This window comes from Patella vulgata, chromosome 2, assembly GCF_932274485.2.
Source record: "Patella vulgata chromosome 2, xgPatVulg1.2, whole genome shotgun sequence".
Lineage (NCBI taxonomy): Eukaryota > Metazoa > Mollusca > Gastropoda > Patellidae > Patella > Patella vulgata.
This window is the reverse complement of record NC_065880.2, coordinates 64,177,427-64,200,964: the sequence shown is the minus strand read 5'-3', so window position 1 is coordinate 64,200,964 and position 23,538 is coordinate 64,177,427. Positions and strand designations below refer to the sequence as shown.

Below are 23,538 nucleotides of genomic sequence, written 5' to 3'. Positions count from 1 at the left end.
AAATTTATATGCATTATTTAAATTAGTAAAACGAAAAAGCCTGTCAAAGTTCAACAATTTCTGTAGATTACTTCCAGTGTTGAGACCCTTGTTTCAGTTTGTAGAACCGTGTAAACCCTCAAACGACAAAATTTATAATCTGATCTGTATGGAACTGTCTTGTAAAGGCCCCCAATTACAGGGTTCCCGCGGTCCTTGAATATCCTTAAATTTAAATTTTCATTTTCAAGGTCTTGAATATCCTTGAATTTCACGGAAATAGGAAAATATCCTTGAATTTCAGTTGAGATCCTTAATTTTGTTTCAAATTGGTAATAATAGTAAAGCAGTGGACACAATAGCCGAGTCGTTCGGCCGAATCATTCGGTGGACACACTACCTGAATGCTTCGCCCGATTCAACCTGCCGATTGCATCACCTTTCACATCACATGATTAAACATGCGGCGTCTATCAAGTGACTTCTCGATATGAGTGGTGATTGGCTAATGAATTCTATATTCGGCCCAATGCTTTGGCGAAGCGGACACACCAGGCGAATAAATATTCGGCCGAATATATCACACCCGTTTGATTCGGGCGAATCATTCGGCCGAATGACAGTGGACACACTAGGCGAATTTCGACGCCGATTGATTCGGCCGAATCATTCGGCTAGTGTGTCCACCGCTTTAGTTGATATGAAAATCCTGTTTAGATTAGAAGTTATGGTAGTTATACTAAACAATAACTCTGACGTATACCTGTCAATCAACTGATCTAAATATACAGCTGTGTTTTGTCACGTAATAACAAGATAAGCCAATGACATTTACCGTTAGGCCACCAAATACTCTCACGTGACCCCATTGTCCAATTAACATAGAAGCCACTATACTGACTAATCAAAATCGGTATTAGTAATTACATTAAACGATGCATAATAACGAAGGCAAGCCTGCGTGACATTGAAAATAAAACATGTCTTGCAAATTTCAAACTTTGTGGCTTGATAGCTATAACTGGCTAAGTCGCGATGAAACAAACATTCATCAAGCGAAATGCTGCATATGTAAGAAGAGTTTCAGTATCAAGAAAATGGGTACATTGATACGCGGTGTCGAAAATTACGTCATTATGTTTGATGAATCACATAATGAAAGTTTACTGAAAAAGCAGGTTGATGTTCATGTTCGCTTGTGGGATATTTAATCAAATTGCGTGGTTTCTCATTATTTAACTTCCGAATTTATTGGACATGGCAAAGCTGAAGATCTTCTTCCCGTTTTAATAAAATGTGTCGACGATATCGGGCTTAACAAAAGTAATCTTTTACAACTTTCTATGGATGGTCCAACTGTTAATTGGAAACTTTTTAGATTGCTTAATTCGAATTTCGGAGACTCTCTGATTAACATAGGTAGCTGTGGGTTGCATACAGTGCACAATGCTTTTAAAAATTCGGTTGAAAAGTCAGGATTGGGAGTTGGCGATTTTCTCAAATCACTGTACTGGATATTTAAGGATACGTCCGCACGAAGGTCCGACTATACAACTTTAACTGATTCAACAGTCTTTCCACTTAAATTCTGTGGTCATCGGTGGCTTGAAAACAAGCCTGTGGTAACCCGGGCAATTGAAATTTGGCCAAGTGTTGTAAAATATATAAAAGATAAATCCACACTATCATATAAAAGTAAATCATTTGAACAAGCGCTGAAATAAGCGTCCGGACACGGACAATGTCCGGGCGAATTGACCCCTTTTGACAGGCCAAATTGCCTTTCGTCCGGACATAATTGTCCGACCGTGTTTTTGTAATAAAACATTATGTCAAAAATATTTGAGTCGATCGCTATTTATTATTAGACTCGAAAGTCCAGAACCAAAAATATCAATGACCCGAGTCATAGTGAAAATGTTACTATTTATATCTCGGCCGCGTGCAGATAAAATCTTCAATAATTTTTAGAATCGACTCTTTTACGCTGGTTATATCAACGACCCGAGTCATAGTAAAAATATTACTATTTATACATGTATCTCTCTCGGCCACGTGAAGAAAAAATAATGAATAATATTGAGAATCGGCTCTTTTACACTGGTTATTCGAGTCTCGTAGCTAGCTTTGCGTTACTTTCGTATATGATTAGCTCTAAATCACACCTAACATGACATGTAATTATATAAATTATTAGTTATAAAAGTAATAATATTTTAAAATTAGTTTACAAGAAAATGTCCAAGTTGACTATGGATGTAATTAGGGACAGATTTTTTATACGAAAATATCTCACTTTGTTGGACACTTCCAATGTGAATGTAAATAGAAGAGCCGTGAAAACATGTCGAATAAAATAACTTCTTACTTTTCCCAACCCTCGGACACGGATATCCCGGCTAGTGGGACCGTTCCAGAAAATTCAAAGACTGGTACTGTGTCTTAATCTTATGTCTCTCATAAAGACACTTCTAAATGGGGGGCGTCGCCGTCACCAGTTGGAAAATTACAAAAACGAGCCGTAGAACTAGAAAAGTGGATCAAAAATGACTTGGCAGATTCTGAACCATTTACGACAACTCAAGATGTCTATTCTTTAGTTAAATTTGAATCTTAATCAGAGTTTTTAGGATTTAGTCCCCAGCCCAACCAAAGAGATTAATGACATTATTATATGAACTATAAAGTTGTATTCCATATACATATAAAAACTTAAAACTCCAGGTTGTATGTGAGTCATCAATTTATTTTATTAATAAATGTATGTATAAAAATATTTATAAACATAGTAACTTTCAACAGTTTTTTGGTTTAATATACTTTATAAAGTATTTGTCAGGCTGAAAATCTGAAATGTCCGGCCGAAAATCAGTTCAGCCTGACATGATGTCAGGCTGAACCTTAGCAGTTATTTCAAGGCTTGCATTTGAAGTTGTGCGCAATGGTATTAATAACGATGAACTTATGTTTGTTAAATTAGCCTTTTTCCTGACTGTAATAAGCCTAATGACCCCGTTCTTGCAAATATTTCAGAGTGAACGACCCTTAGTACCACTTTTGTGCACTCACATAGAATCAATGATTAAACAGTTGATGAAGCGTTTTGTAAAATCGTCCGTACTAAAAACCGCTACAGATATCAGTAATTTACTTAAAATTGATGTTGAACAAGTAGATAATCATATCATGTATAAAGACATCGATCTCGGGTTTAAGGCTGAGGGAGAACTACGGAAACTAATTAGTGGGAAAGTTGTATCCGAAAGGGACGTTTTGGACTGTAGAATCCAGTGCAAGAATATGTTAATACATATAGTTAAACATTTAATGACAAAAACACCTATTACATATGCCATGGCCAGAAATCTAGGGTGTCTGCATCCTAAACGGATAGCAAATCTTCCGGATATAGCAAAGACACAATTTAAACACACCCTTGAAATATTAATAACAGCCAAAAAATTAGATGAGGCGACAAGTGATTTGATAAAGTCTGAATATGATGATTTTATTAACTATGTGTCTCAATTGGATATATTAGAATTTAAAAACTACGACGCTCTTAACAGTGATTCGTTAGATTTGTTTTTAATGAGACATCTCGAACATTTTAAAAATTTGCAAAAACTTGTCAAGATGTTGCTGATCTTATCTCACGGACAAGCTGGAGTAGAACGCGGGTTTTCTTTTAATGCAAAAATTTTAACGGAAAATATGCAGGAAAAATCTATAATAAATCGAAGGCATATTGTGCATCATGTACATTTAATTGGCAGAGTGGACAAATTTGAAGTTACGCCCCAGTGCCTTCAATATGCTAGTGCAGCTCGAATAAAATACAGACAATACCTGGATGACCAAAAGAAAGAGGATGCTAAGTCAACAGTAGATTCAAAACGAAAATATATTGGAGATGAGCTTACTGACTGTAAAAAGAAAAAGAAATGCCTCGAAAATGACATTATTACGCTGAAATCTTCGGCAGATGAGAAGGCAGATAATGCGGAAAAAAGCCGTGACATCAAGAAACTTGTAATTGAGTCAAATGCCCTTCGCAGGGCAGCAAGAGCCAAAAAGACCGAAATTACGGAAATAGACGAACAAATAGCTAAACTTGAAAAACTATTAAAACAATAATAAACGTGTTAATAATCGGCAAATTAACGTCAATAAACTGTACTACTTTTTATTCGTACTTTAGTTTAATCAATTAACTGTGGTCCGAGTCGAAAAGGGAAATAACCCTGTTTTAAAAATGGCGGTAGTTTGTCCGGTGTGCCGAAAGTCGATCTGTAATAATAAAAAAACAGTTTATGTCTTCAATTCCTTTTAAATATGAGATTATAACGATAGTTGGTAATGTTTTGGTTATTTTTAAGATGAAAAATTGCAACTTTGAAAATCCTTGAATTTGACGTATATTTATCCTTGAATATCCTTGAAAAAATGTTTGACGAAGCCGCGGGAACCCTGAATTACCTACAAAGGAATAAATATGCGACAATCCTTGTCGACCGCTCGGACGATTTAGCTGCTGTGGGCTTATGTTTTGTTGCCTGGCAACCTATCTTTATAAATATACAATATTTGAATTAATTTGACCCATTTCCATTGTCTATAATTGTTTGTGCATGTAGGTTACTTTTTAACTCATGCCAGCTCCATACGTTTTGCCTTCTTTCTTTTTATTTTCAATTGATTTTCGACGGGGATTCTTTTTCTATTTGTTTTCTGATATTTTTTAATCTTTCAGAAGATTCATGAGCAGATTTTTTAAGTCGCTGGTTGTCCTTTTTTTTGCAAAAACGTTTTGCATTAGGGCCAGGACTGAGCGAAGCCCTATCCATAATATCAATTATAGTGGTTGACCCCTTATTGAATTCTAAAATTCCTCTAGCCACAGCATTTTGAATAGATATTAGTGAAGCGTTCTTGTGTTTGGGGGTCCTTGTCCAAATCACAGAGTTTAAGCATTCATTGTTATTCTGTGTGCCACCCCGTGAACACCTCTTTAGAAGCTGAGGTGAACATAACCTCTCTAAGACTGGCTTGATTTCTTCCAGTACATATAAAGGAAGTGGTGTTGTATGCTCACCTCTTACAGGAACTGCAATACCATCTGCGATCTGACTGTTATACCAACACCATGAATCACTGCCCTTTGGACAGTGATTTTGATGTGGCTTACCATCCTTGAGATAATGAAAAAATATTGACCATGTGCCATTTATCATACCGGACAAATCGTGTACATGATCCTTTATGGCTCTACCGTAATAATTTTGCATGGCAACTACTCTTTCCTTAGTAAGTTTTCCCTTACTATCGATTGGGCAACCTTTGGTTTTATTTTTTTGGACAATATTTTCCAAATTGTTCCTCATTCGCTTCGCTTACTTACATGGTTAATGCAGTCCTCATTTTTGACTGGATATTCAGCGCCATACGGTCCATTATTTTCATTCAGTTTGCACAACTGAATGAAAACTGAGCTATCGCCATCATTTAAAAGTGTTGTGTATTTAAAACCAAATTTCTCAATTGATCTTTCAAACATTTTCAAGGTGGCAGCATTTTCCATGCTCTTTGCGGAGCCATGATGATTTATTTGGCAGACTGGTCTGTGAGCAGTATACCAAGTTACATATTCCTTGGAAGATATGTCCATTTTGTTTTGGAAACATAATGTGCAGAAGTTTGACATAACCTCAGAATCGATAACTAAATTTTGTTAATAAATCAACAATAGCCACTACTCCATAATGAGAACAGAATCCTCTTTTATGCCATGTGCCGTCACTGGAAACAGCAATATTTTAAAATTTATCATGAGCTATACAAGGATCAGATTGACCATATGCAAGATGTATTTTTTGTTTCACATCTTCAAGATGATGGTCAAGGGTGGAGAGGCTAGCTTCCCCTATGGCTTTAGTATGTTTACTAAAAGCTTCTTTCTCCAAAGAACATGGAAAATCCATGACTTTGGCAAATGTGTCAAGAGAGCTCTTCCCAAGCCCCATCTCCTTCATGGCGAGAACAGGTCTCCTGTTGACGAGAGAAGCACCCTTCTTTTCAGGTTAACACTCTTTCGTAGCCAATACAAAGTGACAGGCATCATAGCCACTAGACCAGAATGATTGACAGCTGTCAGTCTTCACCTTCGAAATGTCAAGGGAAATAATTTGAACAACTGGGGGCAGACCACATTTACTACTACATAAATGTTAAAACCCGTTTACCTGCTTTTCCAGGCCAGGAGTTTAAAGAAGAAAAATAAACTAATATAGCCTTATTTATATTGCTAACTTTGACAATTTGTCACCCATAACGCCATTAATCCTGCCCCCAATATACACAAAAAAGTGACGAAAGAAATAAATATTCTATACACCCCCCACCCACAAACACTGTATTTATATCGTAGATTGGCTCTCACAGCAGCAGGATTTTTTTTAAATTTTGATTGGCCCCAAGACACGATTTTGTATTTAGATTCGTGTCACAGCAGGAATTTCTTCATTGGTCCCAACAACAAGATTTTTTTTAGGTTATCCCTCACGGCAGGGATTTTGCTCAGATTAATCTCCAGCGGGATTTTTCTGTACTGATTTATATTAGTTCAGATTGGCCCTCACAGCAGGATGTTCCATAGGTTGGTCCCAACAGTAATATTTTCTATAGATTACTATCACAGCATATTTATTACTATTACAGCATATTTATTAATATAACAGCATATTTATTACTATTATTTATTACTTTTACAGCATATTTATTACTATTACAGCATATTTATAGTGCACCCTTTCATATACCGTGTTCAGGGGCACTTTACAAACTGGCAATGTAACCATATATAAAAAAAACAAAACAAAACAAACCAACAAGCAAAATTATGGACATATTATCAGTCGCATACAGTGTCAGTTAAATCCTGTTTAAATAAACGTGTTAAGTTTTTTTTTAAAAGAATATAAAGATGTATACTATTTTATACTAAATGAAAGATTATTTCATAAAACAGGCAGTTAAAAACTAAAAGAGTCCCGGTGAAAAGAGACAAATAAAACAGGGTTGGCCTTGAAAAGTAGTTTATCTTAGGCCCTATGTAGGCCTATCGCCACAGAATTTTCTATAGAATGGTCCCAGCAATTGGAATTGTGATTAGATTATTCAGTAAAGCAGGAATTGTCGTTAGATTATCCACCACAGCAAAGAAAAATCATCACAATAGCCATTACACCAGAATTTTCGTCACAATATCCATTACACCAGAATTTTCTTCACAATAGCCATTACACCAGAATGGCTTTTCAGCTTGGTTCTCACAGTAGGATTTTCTATAGATTGGTTCCAACAGCACCATTTTTCTTTAGAATATCCATTATATCAGGAATTTCATGAGATTATCCATCCACAGTAGAAATATTCGGCAGAATAGCCACTACACCAGACTAATTTTTTTGTCAGAATAGCTATCGCAGCAGAATTTTCTATAGAATGGTCCCAGCAATTGGAATTGTGATTAGATTAGGCCATGTTGAATTGATTCCTTGTTTCTCCTGCCCCCACTCTGGCAATCATGTGCGGTAGTGCGGTAAACACAACACAAAGTGGGTTTCAAAACACAAAGTGGTCTGGCATAATACCTATATAGTCTGAGGGTTGTGTACCATTTTTAATATTATAAATAATCTAGTTATATTATTGGTTAGAATAAAAACACAGATAATATTTATTGAATAAATTTAACAACAAACTAATATTTGGTAACAAGTGGCTTCTTTGTTTAACTTTTTAAAAAATGAAATAACCATATTTTGATATAAATTTTCCGTATTCTTGTGTTACAATACAATGGAAACATTCCAGTTAGACAAAATTTGATTCCCTTGTTGAGTTATAGATGGTTTCGACAATATCATCGAACGTGAAAGTGCTGGGAATACCCACCAAAGTCGAGTCGAGATAAGGTATTCGCGTACCGGTCGGCCTAATTTATTGATGTTCAAGGAAATAAATAGTGGTCCCGTTCGTTCGTTAAACTCCAGAAACGAACGAACAGGACCACTTATTTCCTTGAACATCAATAAATTAGGCTGACCGGTACGTGAATTTACCTATGTCCCGGCATAGCTCACCATTTTGTAAGACGTGCGTTATTAATTACACAAGATATGATTGGTTAATACTTAAATAATAATGATGTGTTATAATTTTAGCCAATGAAAATATTGATTATTCAGGTTCGCGGTTGAATATTAGCGACTGTCTTACAGTTTATAATATGCTTTCTCATTAGCCGAAATGACTGCTACAGGTGCCATTTTGTGGAATTCATCCAATCAAATACAGGGTAACTTATTCTATAGTATGCGGGCCCCTACATGTGTATTATCAACCGGATCCATTCACTTGATTTGATATTTGTTTATTCGGTGCAATGCTTATTTTCTGTATTGTCCGCAGGTTTATCTTGTAGATTTTTGTTTTGCATGTAGTGCGGTCCCCCTGCACTTATTTAGTTCGTAATGAGGAATAAACGAGAATTGACTTCTGATGTTTGGTCGAATTTTATTTAGATGTTATTAACGTAATTTTTTGAATATTTTTTTTTGTGTTAAAAACGTAAGCGCACGATTTTCGGGTCCTCGACCTAAGCGCACGGGCGAGGAGAAACAAGGAATCAATTTAACATGGCCTTATTCAGCAGAGCAGGAATTGTCGTCCTGCTTCCTCTAAGGAATTAAACATCTTTGTTGGCAGGTCCGTCGCCATATTTCTCTGCTCTGAATAATATCCAGAAAGCGACCTTTCTCCGATCATGTCAAGGCGTGGTTAGGCTTTTTAATTCCTGTCTACAAATACGTTAGAATGTCTGTTCATTTAGCTATTGGTAGCTCCCCCCCCCCCTTTTTGTGTTTTTACTAGGTGCGATATAGCATCAACCTTCTTTTCAGTTTTAGGGGAAGTGGGTGCTTTCCCCAGCGATTGCTCGCAAATACTGCAATATAAATTAAATATGCTTGAAAGGCCAATAAAATTATCCTCATATAAAACCACATAACTGCTGTGACATGTAGGACAGCATAAGTTTGAAATTAAGGACTGCAAGAAGTCAGTGCTTACAATCCTGAATCCAAATGAACCATGCATAGACCTAGTTATAGTACTACTAGTAGAAACATCATCTACAGATGAACTGGTATCAAAATCAAAGTGACTAAATTTTTTGGCAGTAGGCAATATAACAATATTATTATCAACCTGATTATTATTTATATTTAAATTCGTTGCCGTGTATAAATTTACACCTGAACTATTAATAGTATTACTACCTGAACTGGTACTAGGTGTAGATCTAGCAATAGCACTGGCAGACGAATTTTCATCATCATTCAGTATATTATTATTTATGAATGAAACTGTGTCATTTGGCCTTCCTTGTGACACTGTAGATGTTCTCCGACGACGTCTACCAAACTTATTTAATGATGTAAATTTTTTCAAAGGCATTTTTATACGCCCACATAGAAATGTGGACGTATATTGCCGTCGCCCCCCGTCCATCGTCCACAATTTCTTGTGAACGCTCTAACGCCAAAAGTTATTATCCAATTGTTTTAAAATCGATATATGTTGTTTACATTAGTGAGATGAAGAAGCCTATTTAATTTCAATAATTTCCGTTTATAACGTCTAGAGTTATGGCCCCTGTTTCACTTTGTTGAACCCTGTGAACGCTCTAATGCCAAAAGTTAACATCCGATCTTTGTGAAATTTATATGCAATATTTAAATTAGGGAAACAAAGAAGCCTTTTGAATTTCAGCAATTTTCATATATTACTTCTAGAGTTATGGCCCTTGTTTCACTTTATTAAACCTTGTGAAGGCTCTAACCCCAAAAGTTATCATCCTATCTTTCTGAAATTTATATGCATTAATTAAATTAGTAAAACGAAGAAGCCTATTTAATTTTCAATAATTTCCGTTTGTTACTTCTAGAGTTATGGCCCTTGTTTAACCTTGTGAATGCTCTAACGCCAAATGTTATCATTTGATCTTTCTGAAATTTATATGCATTATTTAAATGTGTGAAACAAAGAAGCTTATTGAATTTCAGCAATTTCTGTTTATTACGTCTAGAGTTATGGCCCTTGTTTCATTTTATTGAACTTTGTGAATGCTCTAACATCAAAAGTTATCTGCCGATCTGTATGAAATTTACATGTGTCATTTAAATTAGTAAAGAGAAGAATCCTATTGAATTTCAGCAATTTCCGTTTATTAATTCTAGAGTTATTGCCCTTGTTTTACTTTGTTCAACCATGTTAATGCTCGATTGATGAAAGTTATCATCCGATATGTATGAAATTTATATGCATCATTTAAATTTGTGAAACGAAAAAGCCTGTCAAATTTCAACAATTTCTGTAGATTACTTCCAGAGTTGAGACCCTTGTTTCAAATTTGTAGAACCTTGTGAATCCTCAAACAGCAAAAATTATAATCTGATCTGTATGGAACTGTCTTGTAAAGACCCCTAATTACCTACAAAGGAATAAATATGCGACAACCCTTGTCGACCGCTCGGACGATTTAGCATCTGTGGGCGTATGTTTCGTTGCCTGGCAACCTATCTTATATGAAATTCTGTAGAAATATTGATAAACAGTCACGTAAGTGATCAATAATATAGTGATAGCCACGATGACAGATATCTAGGGCATTGACTTAATGCGCCTGCGTGATGGCCTGACCTGGAGGGTTGCTGGTTTCTGATTGGACAAACCAACACCCGACCTTCCTGACTTACCAATCAAATAACGTGGTCTAAAAATAACCATATTAGGTATTCAAAACCATTTCTGACAGGTATAGGATGGCATGCTATTTTTATCTCTATGTGAGGGAAATGTTTCAAGGCACCCCAGAAAACGTCATTTCCTTTCAATACGGGAAATCCCAAGCTTTATAACGGTATCAAACATGGCGGATGTTTACAATTCGGAAGCCAAGTATTTCGCGTGTGAAGTGCCTATTGTTTTTAAACTTATATCAATAATTTTTATGGAAATTGAGTGAAATAGAAAGGAGAGAGAGATCATTCAGAACCAAATTTTGTCGAAATATACATGAATTTTTTGAAAAAAATGACTGATGTGTTCTTAGATAGTGTAGGTGACAGAAATTCATGAAACCTCAAAAACGATTTTTATTATGAAATTCAATATATGAAGTGCGAACGACGGCCTTAAGTTATTTGTAGGCCCAGAATCGCCTACAAATTCGTATGGGACAACGGGGTCAAAATTATCCTCTTTCCAAACCAAGTCTTTGGTCTTATAAAATTCTTCATCGCAATTGCCGTCACTTTCGGAAGAAATGTCAACATCGGATTCCGTGTTTCCACGTGGTCGTCCAGTGTTTTCGATGTCTGCCGCAGTAAAGCCATCAAATTCTTCATCAGAATTAATGAAATTATCATTAAAATCCTTATTAGTAATATAGGCAGCCATTACTAGAAAAATATTTTTCGAAGATCGCTGATTTTAAAATCAAAATATCTCGATAAAAGTGAATATAAAGCTTGTTCATGTGACGCACCAATTTATAGCTAATAAACAAAGGAAGTTGAAGTCCCGTCTCGCTGACTACGAGAGCGTGATTTCCGATAAAAAAGCGAAATACGAATGTGGTTAGTACCGGGTGTTTACAGGCGGTTTAGAGTCGAGAGGCAGCCAAAGACAATAACTTTTTAGCTTGGCCCCTGATTGAATAAAAAAAATCTGTTTTGTTTTTAGCTTGTTCTCTATCCATCTCTTGCAAAATGTGAGCGTATCCTGCCTGGCAGCCGCTGGTTATTTATTATAGTGAGAACTGCCAGCTCTTTATCTAATCTTCCATAATTTATCTTTAATGTTATTGTATGTAATATCTAACTTTTAATTATGTTATTTCAGTATCAATTTTACCACAAAAAATTAGTTTTAATGTGGATAATGTCAGAGTTTGTAAAGTTCTGGTAAGTTTCATGGAAATAAGGTTTTATTGCTTTTGATAGTGCATATATATGGGTCCAGTGTTTAAGATTCAACAAGAAAAGTTGTAAGCCAGCAGGACCCGATCGAATTCATGAAAGATTGAAATGAAACTGTCCAACAAAATAGCCGCTCTTTGTACGCAAATTGTGTAAAAGTATGTATTACAATGGTTGTAGACCCACTAGAGGTTACAATTTTTATCTGATTTTGATGAAACTTAAAACATATCTTTATATTCCAAAGATCTCGATTCCCTTTTGATATTTGTGCATTTCAGACCATAACTTTCTGGATTATTGCCCCTAATTGTACAAAAATTGCGTTTGTTTTTAGTTTGTTCTCTATCCATCTCTTGCAAAATGTGGGCGCATCCTGCCTGGCAGCCGCTGGTTTTTATATTGTCGTCTCCCCTGTTCGTCCGTCCATCCACAATTGTTAGCCGCTGGTTAGTAACAAATGAATGTCAGCAATAATTGATGGGTGTTCGAAGGAAGTAAATATTTTACCGATGTTACAAATGGAAATAGGACGTGAATAAATGTATCAATAAATGACCTTTGTTTTGTTTTTCTTTTTCTTTACACTATAATTTTGGCTTATTGTGCACGTGTATATTCTTTAGAATGACAGAATTCAACATATGGTTTTAAATGATAATTTCAATAATTATTTGTTTCATTAAAAAGTCATTACAGAAGGTCGGAAAACTCAAAAAACCTGAGCAATTAACGTCTTAAGTATCTGAAAAGGCCTGGGCAGTGAACAAGTTAAAAATGATTTAGTTGTTGTGTAGAAAATTAAAGTGAATATAGTTTGCATTATATGAACATTGTAGACCAACTTACATGATCTAAACTCATATTTTTGTTTTGTTTAAGGGTGCAGGAATTACACAAAGCGAGGTAATCCAAGGAATGGTGTTTAAGAGAGAAATTGATGGGGAAGTCACCAAAGTGTCGAATTGTAAAATAGTAGCCTTTTCTTGTCCATTTGATATTATGCAGACTGAGACAAAAGTATGTTGACAAAATAAGTGGCTCAAAAGAGTCTCGTAAAAATGTTGAAATACTTACAGTAAAGCAAAGATATATATGACGTTTAACATTTCAGGGGATTTGGTAACCTATTGATCTGTCTGATTAGATCATAACACTGTACATCTGGTACAGTGTACTTCGGTATTTATAAGCTGAGAAAATATACATATGGTGTACTTTCAAATTATCGTTTGATAATCGTTAAAAATCGTTTGGAAATAGTGTAGTTGGCATTATAGTTTAGTTGAATATTGATTGTGTCATTTCCCCCCAACAGGCGTGTATTAAGTAGTAGTCAGCGCGGAGGGGGGGGGGGCATCAAATGGGCACAAAACCAGACCCAACTTTTCTAGAGTAAAATTTTGCATAGAATACGACGCCGAGTGGTAATCAGTCTGTCGTTGGGGCGTTTTCAAGATATTCGGGGTCAAAGGTCAAATGGGTTCATTTGCACTGAAAGTGAATGCGCGGTCATTCTTGTATCATGAAAATAAGCTGAAAATGATCGAAAGTAATCACACTTTCAATAAAAATGTAAACGGCATCGTATTCTACGCAAAATTTTACTCTAGAAAAGTTGGGCCTGGTTTTGTGCCCATTTGATGGACACCCAACCCCACCCCCACCCGCGCTGAGCCTCCGGTCTACACACTTTCCGAGTTGTATCGGCCCCGACCAAAACTGTCCTGATCTTAACCGATACGAGGAAAGGTGCTAATAAGTCACTGACATCACATTTCTATCGAGTATTGTAAAGCGAAATGTGGAAAATTGTACTCATTATCGAGTCGTGTCAAGCGAAATGTGAAAAATACTTTTTGCTCTTTCATTTATCCCTTTCTGTGCCTCGCGTTACATTTCGTGGTAGACTGATTTCGCATTGGAGAAACGACCCGAGTAGTATTACACGTGCGTTACCCTGAACGTAAAACAGTCATGTGGTTTTTTTAGACTGCACTCCGTATTGAAAGACCAAGTTGTTTTGACGAAGTCGGTGAACATAGAGCCGACCACATCGTGAAAACAAATTGTCCCTGGCGTAGAGGACTGCAATTATATTAAACGTTATGTAATGGACACTGCACAATGTGGATCAATCCTTGTGAAGTGTGCATCGGCGGATGGTTCTTCCATTAAAATTTATTTGTAATAAAATTTATGACCTTCAAGGCGTTTGTTTACATCCTGCTTATAACTCTTGGTTCCTTTCGATATTCGCGCATATCGGATTGTAACTTCCTGAATTATGGCCCCTGATTGTTCAAGAAATCGCGTTTTTGGCTTGTTGTCCCTCCAGAGGTCACATTTATTATCCGATTTAAAAAAAACGTTCAAATACATCACTGCTACATCGTAATTTTGGTTGTGTTCGAATTTCGTGAAAATCGGACCAAAACTGGGGGTTAAAATGGCCACCGCTTGTACACGAATAGTGTAAAAAATATGGTATATCAAGGTTGTGGACCCTCTAGAGGTCACAATTTTTTTATCCGATTTTGATGAAACTTGAAATGCATGTTTATAACCCAAAGACCTTGGGTCCTTTCAATATTTGCGCATATCGGATCGTAACTTCCTGAATTATGGCACCTGATTGTACGAAAAATCGCCTTTTTTCGCTTGTGAAGGTCACAATTATCTGATTTCAAAAAACATTTGATTATATCACCGTTAAACCGTAATGAAGGTTAAGTTCGAATTTCGTGAAAATCAGACCAAAACTGCCAGACAAAATGGCCGCCCCTCTTACGCAAATAGTGTAAACATCTGGTTTATCAAGTTTGTGGACCCTCTGGAGGTCACAATTTTGTGCTAATTTTGATGGAACTTGAAATGCATGTTTATAACCCAAAGATTTTGGTTGCTTTCGATATTTGCGCATATTGTATCGAAACTTCACGAATTATGGCCACTGTTTGTAAGAAAAATCACATTTTTAGCTTGTCACAATTTTGATCTGATTTTGATGAAACTTGAAATGCATGTTTATAACCCAAAGATCTTGGTTCCTTTCGATATTCACGCATACCGGATCGTAACTTCCTGGATTATGGTCCCTGATTGGTCAAAAAATCACATTTTTATACGCCCACATTTTCATGTGGACGTATATTGTCGTCGCCCCTGTCCGTCCGTCCGTCCACAATTGTTATGTGAACAGTCTACAGGTCACAATTTTTCTCCGATTTTAATGAAACTTGAAATATAGGTTTATCACCCTAAGATCTCGGTTCCTTTCGATATTGGCATGTATCAGACTTTAACTTCATGGATTATGGCCCCTGATTGTACGAAAAATCAAGTTTTTAGCTTGTGAACATTGTAGAGGTCACAATTTTTATCCGTGTACGAAAAATCACGTTTTTAGCTTGTGTAACCTATAAATGTCATAATTGTTGTCCGATTTAAAAAAAAACGTACTAATATATCACCGTTAAACCCTAAGGACGGCTGAGTTCGAATTTCTTAAAAATCGGCCCAAACTGAAATACAAAATGGCCGCCGTTCGTTCTCAAATAGCGTAAAAATATGGTATATCAAGGTTGTGGACCCTATAGAGGTCACAATTTTTATCCAATTTGGTTTAAAATGTATGCTTATAACCCAAAGATCTTGGTTCCTTTCGATATTCGCGCATATCGCACGGTAACTTCCTGAATTATGGCCCCTGATTGTACAAAAAATCGCGTTTTTAGCTATAGAGGTCATAATTTTTATACGCCCACATTTTCATGTGGACGTATTATGTCGTCGCCCCTGTCCATCCGTCCGTCCACAATTGTTTGTGGACTCTCTACAGGTCACAATTCTTATCCTATTTTGACGAAACTTGAAATATAGGTTTATCCCCAAAAGATCTCGGCTGCTTTTGAATCAAAACTTCATGGATTATGGCCCCTGATTGTACGAAAAATCACGTTTTTATACGCCCACATTTTCATATTATATTATGCCGTCGCCCCTGTTCGCCCGTCCGTCCACAATTGTTTGTGGACTCTCTACAGGTCACAATTCTTATCCGATTTCGACGAAACTTGAAATGTAGGTGTATCCCCAAAAGATCTCGGCTGCTTTCGATATTGGCATGTATCGGATCGAAACTTCATGGATTATGGCCCCTGTTAAACTTGAAATGTAAGTTTATAACCCAAAGATCTCGGATCCTTTCGATATTCACGCATATCAGACCGTAACTTCCTGAATTATGGCCCCTGATTGTACGAAAAATCGCGTTTTTAGCTTGTGGACCTTAAAGAGGTCATAATTTTTATCCGATTTAAAAAAAACTTATCATATCACCGTTACACCCTAAGGACGATTGAGTTCGAATTTCGTGAAAATCGGCCCAAAATTGACAGACAAAATGGCTGCCGTTCGTTCTCAAATAGCGTAAAAACATGGTATATCAAGGTTGTAGACCCTATAGAGGTCACAATTTTTATCTGATTTTGTTGAAACTTGAAATATAAGTTCATAACCCAAAGATCTTGGTTCCTTTCGATATTCGCGCATATCGGACCGTAACTTCCTAAATTATGGCCCCCGATGGTACGATAAATCGCGTTTTAAGCTTGTGAACCCTATAGAGGTCATAATTTTTATCCGATTTAAAAAAACGTATTATTATATCCCCGTTAGACCCTAAGGACGCTAAGTTCGAATTTCGTGAAAATCGGCCCAAAACTGACAGACAAAATGGATGCCCCTCGTTCTCAAATAGCTTTAAAATATGGTATATCAAGGTTGTGGACCCTATAGAGGTCACAATTTTCATCCGATTTTGTTAAAACTTGTACTGTAGGAAAAATCACTTTCTTTTTAGCTTGTTCTCTATCCATCTCTCGAAAATGTGGGTGTATTCTGCCTGGCAGCCGCTGGTTTGTCATTTAGTTACATAATTATTTAACAAACAAACAAAATGAACTTTCTCTAGATTGGACAATATATTTTTCAGGGCACTGTTCTTATTAAAAATGCTAAGGAACTTGTCGATTATAGTAAAGGTGAAGAAATACAAATTGAAGAGGTAGGTAGTCAGCTTTTCAATGAAAATTATTATACATCCACATTTTCATGAAGATGTGATATGCCGTCCATCCGTCCACAATTTGTTTGTGGACATTATACAGGTAACAGTTTTTATACGCCCACATTTTCATGTGGACGTATATTGTCGTCGCCCCTGTCCGTCCGTCCACAATTTGTGAACAGTCTACAGGTCACAATTTTTATCCGATTTCAATGAAACTTGAAATGTAGGTTTATCACCCTAAGATCTCAGTTCCTTTCGATATTGGCATGTATCGGACTGTAACTTCATGGATTATGGCCCCTGATTGTACGAAAAATCACGTTTTTAGCTTGTGAACACTGTAGAGGTCACAATTTTTATCTGATTTATTTTAAACTTGAAATGTATGATTATAACCCTGATATCAGTGGGTTATGAACATACATTTCAAATTTCATTAAAATCGGATAAAAATTGTGACCTCTAGAGGGTCCACAACCTTCTCATTACATACTTTAACACAATTTGAGTACAAAGAGCGGTCATTGTGTTGGGCAGTTTCATTTCAATTTTCTCGAAATTCTAATTAAATCTTCATTATGGTAGAAAGGTGACATATTTAAAGGGTTTTAAAATCGGAAAAAAAATTGTGACCTCTAGAGAATCTGCAAGCCAAAATGCGATTTTTCGAACAATCAGGGGCCATAATCCAGGAAGTTACGTTCGGATATACGCGATTATCAAAAGAAACCAAGATCTTAGTGTGTAATGGTGATATATTCACGTTTTTTTTAAATTGGATAAAAATTGTGACGTCTACAACAAGCTAAAAAACATGATTTTTCATACAATCAGGGGCCATAATTCAGGAAGTTACTACCCGATATGCCTGAACATCGAAAGGAACCAAGATCTTTGGGTTATAATAGGTGGAAAAGGTGATTTTGAGATTATGATTATACATTTGATTTTATTGGCTTTACAAGTAGATCTCATCATTCTTCTCACAAAACCTTTTACAGATTCAAAATCGGATGAAAATTTTTTCTTTTATGGAGGCTCAAAGTTGCAATTTTTGACTTTTCGCGGAAGAAAGGTTTTTCAACACTTTGAAAAAGTCATTTTTAGTGTGTTTTGTGATGCCATATTTCATTTCATATCAAAACTATCAAAAATGTAGATGTAAATTCATGAAATACAACTTTAAGGCTAATTATGTTTCAATTTTCACATTTGTGTAACAGTTACTCCGATTTCCACAGTAACTCCAAAATACATAGGTTTTCTCAAAAATTCCATTTTGTTAAAGTGATTTTGGTCAATTTTTTCATCAAAAATGGTCTTGTCCATGTTATATCTGAAATATTGAACCTGGTTGTTATGCATTTTAAAATCAGTAGCTATCAAGTAATATTAACAGAAATAAAGAGAGTAAAAATATCTATATGCCGTCTCTCAAGAGCTGAATATATGTTCATTTTTGAACAATTTTCCGTGGCACACAATTGTCTATTTTTGGGGTGTTTTTGGGACATTAATAAAATATGAATAGGTATAGGCAACAGCTAAGACAAAGCGCTGGAATGTGTGACATTGTCGCTAATTAGTAGAAAACATGGTCATATTTCCATGATTGTCACTAAATAACTATCGTATCAATTTTGAAATAAATTACACCTTTGCAATCGTCTTTTCTTACTCTTTATCACTGATACACTATTTATATATTTATTGCAAGAGAAACAGTAAAAAAAGGGAATTTTAAATGACTCGTTTCAGCCGCAAAGGCCGTAATCCATGTCAACTTTGGTTTTTTGCAAAGCATGGGTTCTAGAGTTTCGTAAAGCGCTCTCTTGCAAATTCTCAATGAAAAATGTATTGGCTACCATATTCTAGCATGTCCGTAGAGCTTTTACCACATACCACATTGTCCGGCCCGTTGGATGCCAAAAAAATCGAAAATTTTATGTAGTTTATAAAACCTCAAATTTAGCAGCAAAATAAGCATAGAACCCATCAAAATAATACAGAAAAACTAGGTACTAAAATGTTTGTTATGATCTTTAGATTTTATGTTTTTTCCGGCGCCTGTTGTTCCAAGGTAGCGCAAGCCAAGAGCATGCAAACTGTCGTACTCTAGTGACGTCATTGGTCACATAGCTGTTCGGTTTTTAACATTCCGGCCCCTCTAATTGCAGAAATATGTAAGTAAAATCATGATTTTATTGATAAACGTATTAAGAATAAGACTATGTAAAGCATATCCGTAAACTATTCCCGCTATATTTTTATTTGGCGTGTTCTGACGATGTGTAATTTAAAAATATATCAAAAAAACAAAGCACTCCGCCACTCGGTTAAAACACTGGTTTTAATTTTTTTCACGGCTGAATTCAAGCATTCTGGCAACATAGTCAGCTAGATATATGAATACATATTCAGCGAAGCTAGGATTCTGAATTATCTATCGTCTTCATGAATTTAGAAAACGTCTTTTAACAGTAACAGGTAGTTTTCATTTTCGACCTGTGACTTGAGTTACTTTCTGTTTACTTTTCCACCAATCAGGTATGTATATTTTGTCACGTGACTAAGTCGACGAAATATACATACCTGATTGGTGGAAAGGCTCATAAATATGTAAATTTTACCACATGGCTTCGATAATATTTCTTTTCACACTTTGAATTGAATTTATAAATGTTTCTGTGATAAATTTAGTATGAATACAATAAAGACAGCATGGATTTTGAAATTATTTATTTTAGTTCTCAAATACACAAAAATATATTATCCATTTCTGTAAAGGTGATGTGATACGAGACGGGGCTAATGAAAACGGGCATTTTTCGGCTGGGATCATTTTCTGTGTCTGATATCTTTCTTTAGGGCCTTTTCAAGGCTGTCAAAAGAATTAGGGTTACTATGGGGGCCATTGTCAGCTGATATGTGGAAGGAAAAACCTGCGGTACACTTAAAATTAATTTTATGGAGGGTTCAAATGGCTCCAGAAGCAGATTTTGTCATGGGCAGTGGCTAAAAAATGTCATTTTAAAGGTTCAACAGTAGTGAAGACACAGGCATTTCCTTGCATTTATTCCAACTAGGCAGTAGGTACTCTATGTTAAAGAAGTTGCAGTCGTGTAAAAAGCTTACTTTTTGATATATGGGGGGTCAAAACCACTTATTTTTGCTATGTCCAAAGTTGGTGGGTTCCCCAAATCCTGTAACTGGCCATATTTCACAAACTAGTAGAGATAATCAGTTAAAATTTTCAGGATGTTTTTATCTTAGCAAAATGAAACTATTGATACCGCAATTATGTGTTTTTATTCACTTTAAAAATTTGCTTGCCTATACCTAATATGAAGGAATGGACATACATTATGGGAATATGTCAAAAAGTTTGTGAATTTTTAAAATTAGATATTTCCAATCTGCCATATATTACCAATTTTGGTTGGCTGCTTTCGATATTCGTGCATATCAGACCGTAACTTCCTGAATTATGGCCCCTGATTGTACGAAAAATCGCGTTTTTAGCTTGTGGACCTTAAACAGGTCATAATTTTTATCCGATTTAAAAAAAACTTATCATATCACCGTTACACCCTAAGGACGACTGAGTTCGAATTTCGTGAAAATCGGCCCAAAATTGACAGACAAAATGGCTGCCGTTCGTTCTCAAATAGCGTAAAAACATGGTATATCAAGGTTGTAGACCCTATAGAGGTCACAATTTTTATCTGATTTTGTTGAAACTTGAAATATAAGTTTATAACCCAAAGATCTTGGTTCCTTTCGATATTTGCGCATATCGGACCGTAACTTCCTAAATTATGGCCCCCGATGGTACGAAAAATCGCGTTTTTAGCTTGTGGACCCTATAGAAGTCATATTGTTTATCCGATTTAAAAAAACGAATTATTATATCACCGTTACACCCTAAGGACGGCCGAGTTCGAATTTCGTGAAAATCGGCCCAAAACTGACAGACAAAATGGCCGCCCTTCGTTCTCAAATAGCGTAAAAATATGGTATATCAAGGTTGTGGACCCTATAGAGGTCACAATTTTTATCCGATTTTGTTGAAACTTGAAATGCAAGTTTATAACCCGAAGATTTCGGTTCCTTTCGATATTCGCGCATATCGGACCATAACTTCCTGAATTATGGCCCCTGATTGTACGAAAAATCGCGTTTTTAGCTTGTGGACCCTATAGAGGTCATAATTTTTATCTGATTTAAAAAAACATATTATTATATCACCGTACACCCTAAGGACGACGGAGTTCGAATTTCTGGAAAATCAGCCTAAAATTGACAGACAAAATGGCCGCCGTTCGTTCTCAAATAGCGTAAAAATATGGTATTATTGGTATATCAAGGTTGTGGACCCTATAGAGGTCACAATTTTTATCCGATTTTGTTGAAACTTGAAATGTAAGTTTATAACCTGAAGATCTCGGTTCCTTTCGATATTCGCGCATATCGGACCATAACTTCCTGAACTATGGCCCCTGATTGTTCGAAAAATCGCATTTTTAGCTTGTGCACCCTATAGAAGTCATAATTTTTATCCAATTTAAAAAAACGTATTATTATATCACCATTACACCCTAAGGACAGCAGAGGTCGAATTTCGTGACAATCGACTCAAAATTGACAGATAATAATGGCCGCCGTTCGTTCTCAAATAGCGTAAAAATATGGTATATCAAGGTTGTGGACCCTATAGAGGTCACAATTTTTATCCGATTTTGTTGAAACTTGAAATGTAAGTTTATAACCCAAAGATCTCCATTCCTTTCGATATTCGCGCATATCGGACCGTAACTTCCTGAATTATGGCCCCTGATTGTACGAAAAATCGCGTTTTTAGCTTGTGGACCCTATAGAGGTCATAATTTTTATCCTATTTAAAAAAACCTATAATTATATCACCGTTACACCCTAAGGACGGCTGAGGTTGGATTTCGTGACAATCGGTTCAAAATTGGCAGACAAAATGGCCGCCGTTCGTTCTCAAATAGCGTAAAAATGTGGTATATCAAGGTTGTGGACCCTATAGAGGTCACAATTTTTATCCAATTTTTGTTGAAACTTGGAAATGTAAGTTTATAACACAAATATCTCAGTTCCTTTCGATATTCGCGCATATTGAATTGTAATTTCCTGAATTATGGCCCTTGATAGTAGGAAAAATCACTTTCTTGTTAGCTTGTTCTCTATCCATCTCTCGAAAATGTGGGCGTATCCTGCCTGGCAGCCGCTGGTTTACTTTATACTACATGCTGACAGAAGCTTTGTATTATAGATGGCTGTCGATATTATTAAAGGCTATGACATAGTCAAAAAGAAAAAAAAAATGATTTTCAAGAAATTTCAATTGTGGTTGTCACGTGATCATTGTGTCGTTTGTCTATCATCGTCGAATGAATAAAAACTAAAAGGTGACACAAAAACTAGGGTGCTATGATATTTAAAGATTACGCAGAGGCTTATATTAAATTTTGCCGACTTAAACCCGTCTTTCCTCTGCTGGAACCACCAAAGATATAATGATATTTTTGATACATGTCTCACCACCTCCGTTAAAGGACGAAAGATTCGTCTACTTTGGCGCCATTTTGTGAAGATCATGCAGACATTAAGCAGCGATCTTCAAGACAGAAGAAACCATCAAACCGAAGTTACTATTAAATTTTGCCGACGTAAACCTGTCTTTCCTCTGCTGGAACCACCAAAGATATAATGATATTTTTGATACATGTCTCACCACCTCCGTTAAAGGACGAAAGATTCGTCTACTTTGGCGCCATTTTGTGAAGATCATGCAGACATTAAGACGCGATCTTCAAGACGGAAGAAACCATCAAACCGAAGTTACTATAAATAGCACCACTTTTCGACACCCACGGTCAGCACAAGACTTTTGACATGAGTTATGAATGGAAAGATAAAGTTGCAGTTAATTTTGTTGACGTTTATGATTTTCCGTATCATTGTTTACCGGTCCCATGAACTGCCGGGAATATAATTTACCGGTATACGTTAAAATTTACCCGTATAAAACCGGAAAATACCGGTTATCGGAAACTCTGTATAGAGGTCATAATTTTTATCCGATTTAGAACAAACGTTTTAGTATATGGCCGTTACACCCTAAGGACAGCTGCGTTCGAATTTCGTGAAAATCGTAGAAAAACTGACAGACAAAATGACCGCCCCTCGTTCTCAAATAGCAAAAAAATATGGTATATCAAGGTTGTGGACCCTATAGAGGTCACAATTTTTATCCTATTTTCTTGAAACAGACAAAATGGCCGCCCATCGTTCTCAAATAGCAAAAAAATATGGTATATCAAGGTTGTGGACCCTATAGAGGTCACAATTTTTATGCGATTTTCTTGAAACTTGAAATGTAAGTTTATAACCCAAAGATCTCGGTTCCTTTCGATG

General features: G+C 36.0%; 1 protein-coding gene across 1 annotated transcript in view; it reads left to right on the top strand.

Moving 5' to 3' along the window:
* The window catches only part of LOC126811191 (T-complex protein 1 subunit theta), a 230,372-nt gene that overhangs the window by 99,716 nt on the left and 107,118 nt on the right, over nt 1-23,538 (top strand). The window contains exons 6-8 of the mRNA XM_050536755.2: nt 11,947-12,008; nt 12,906-13,043; nt 17,020-17,091. Coding sequence (XP_050392712.2) covers nt 11,947-12,008; nt 12,906-13,043; nt 17,020-17,091 — 272 coding nt within the window. The remainder of the gene's footprint in view (nt 1-11,946; nt 12,009-12,905; nt 13,044-17,019; nt 17,092-23,538) is intronic.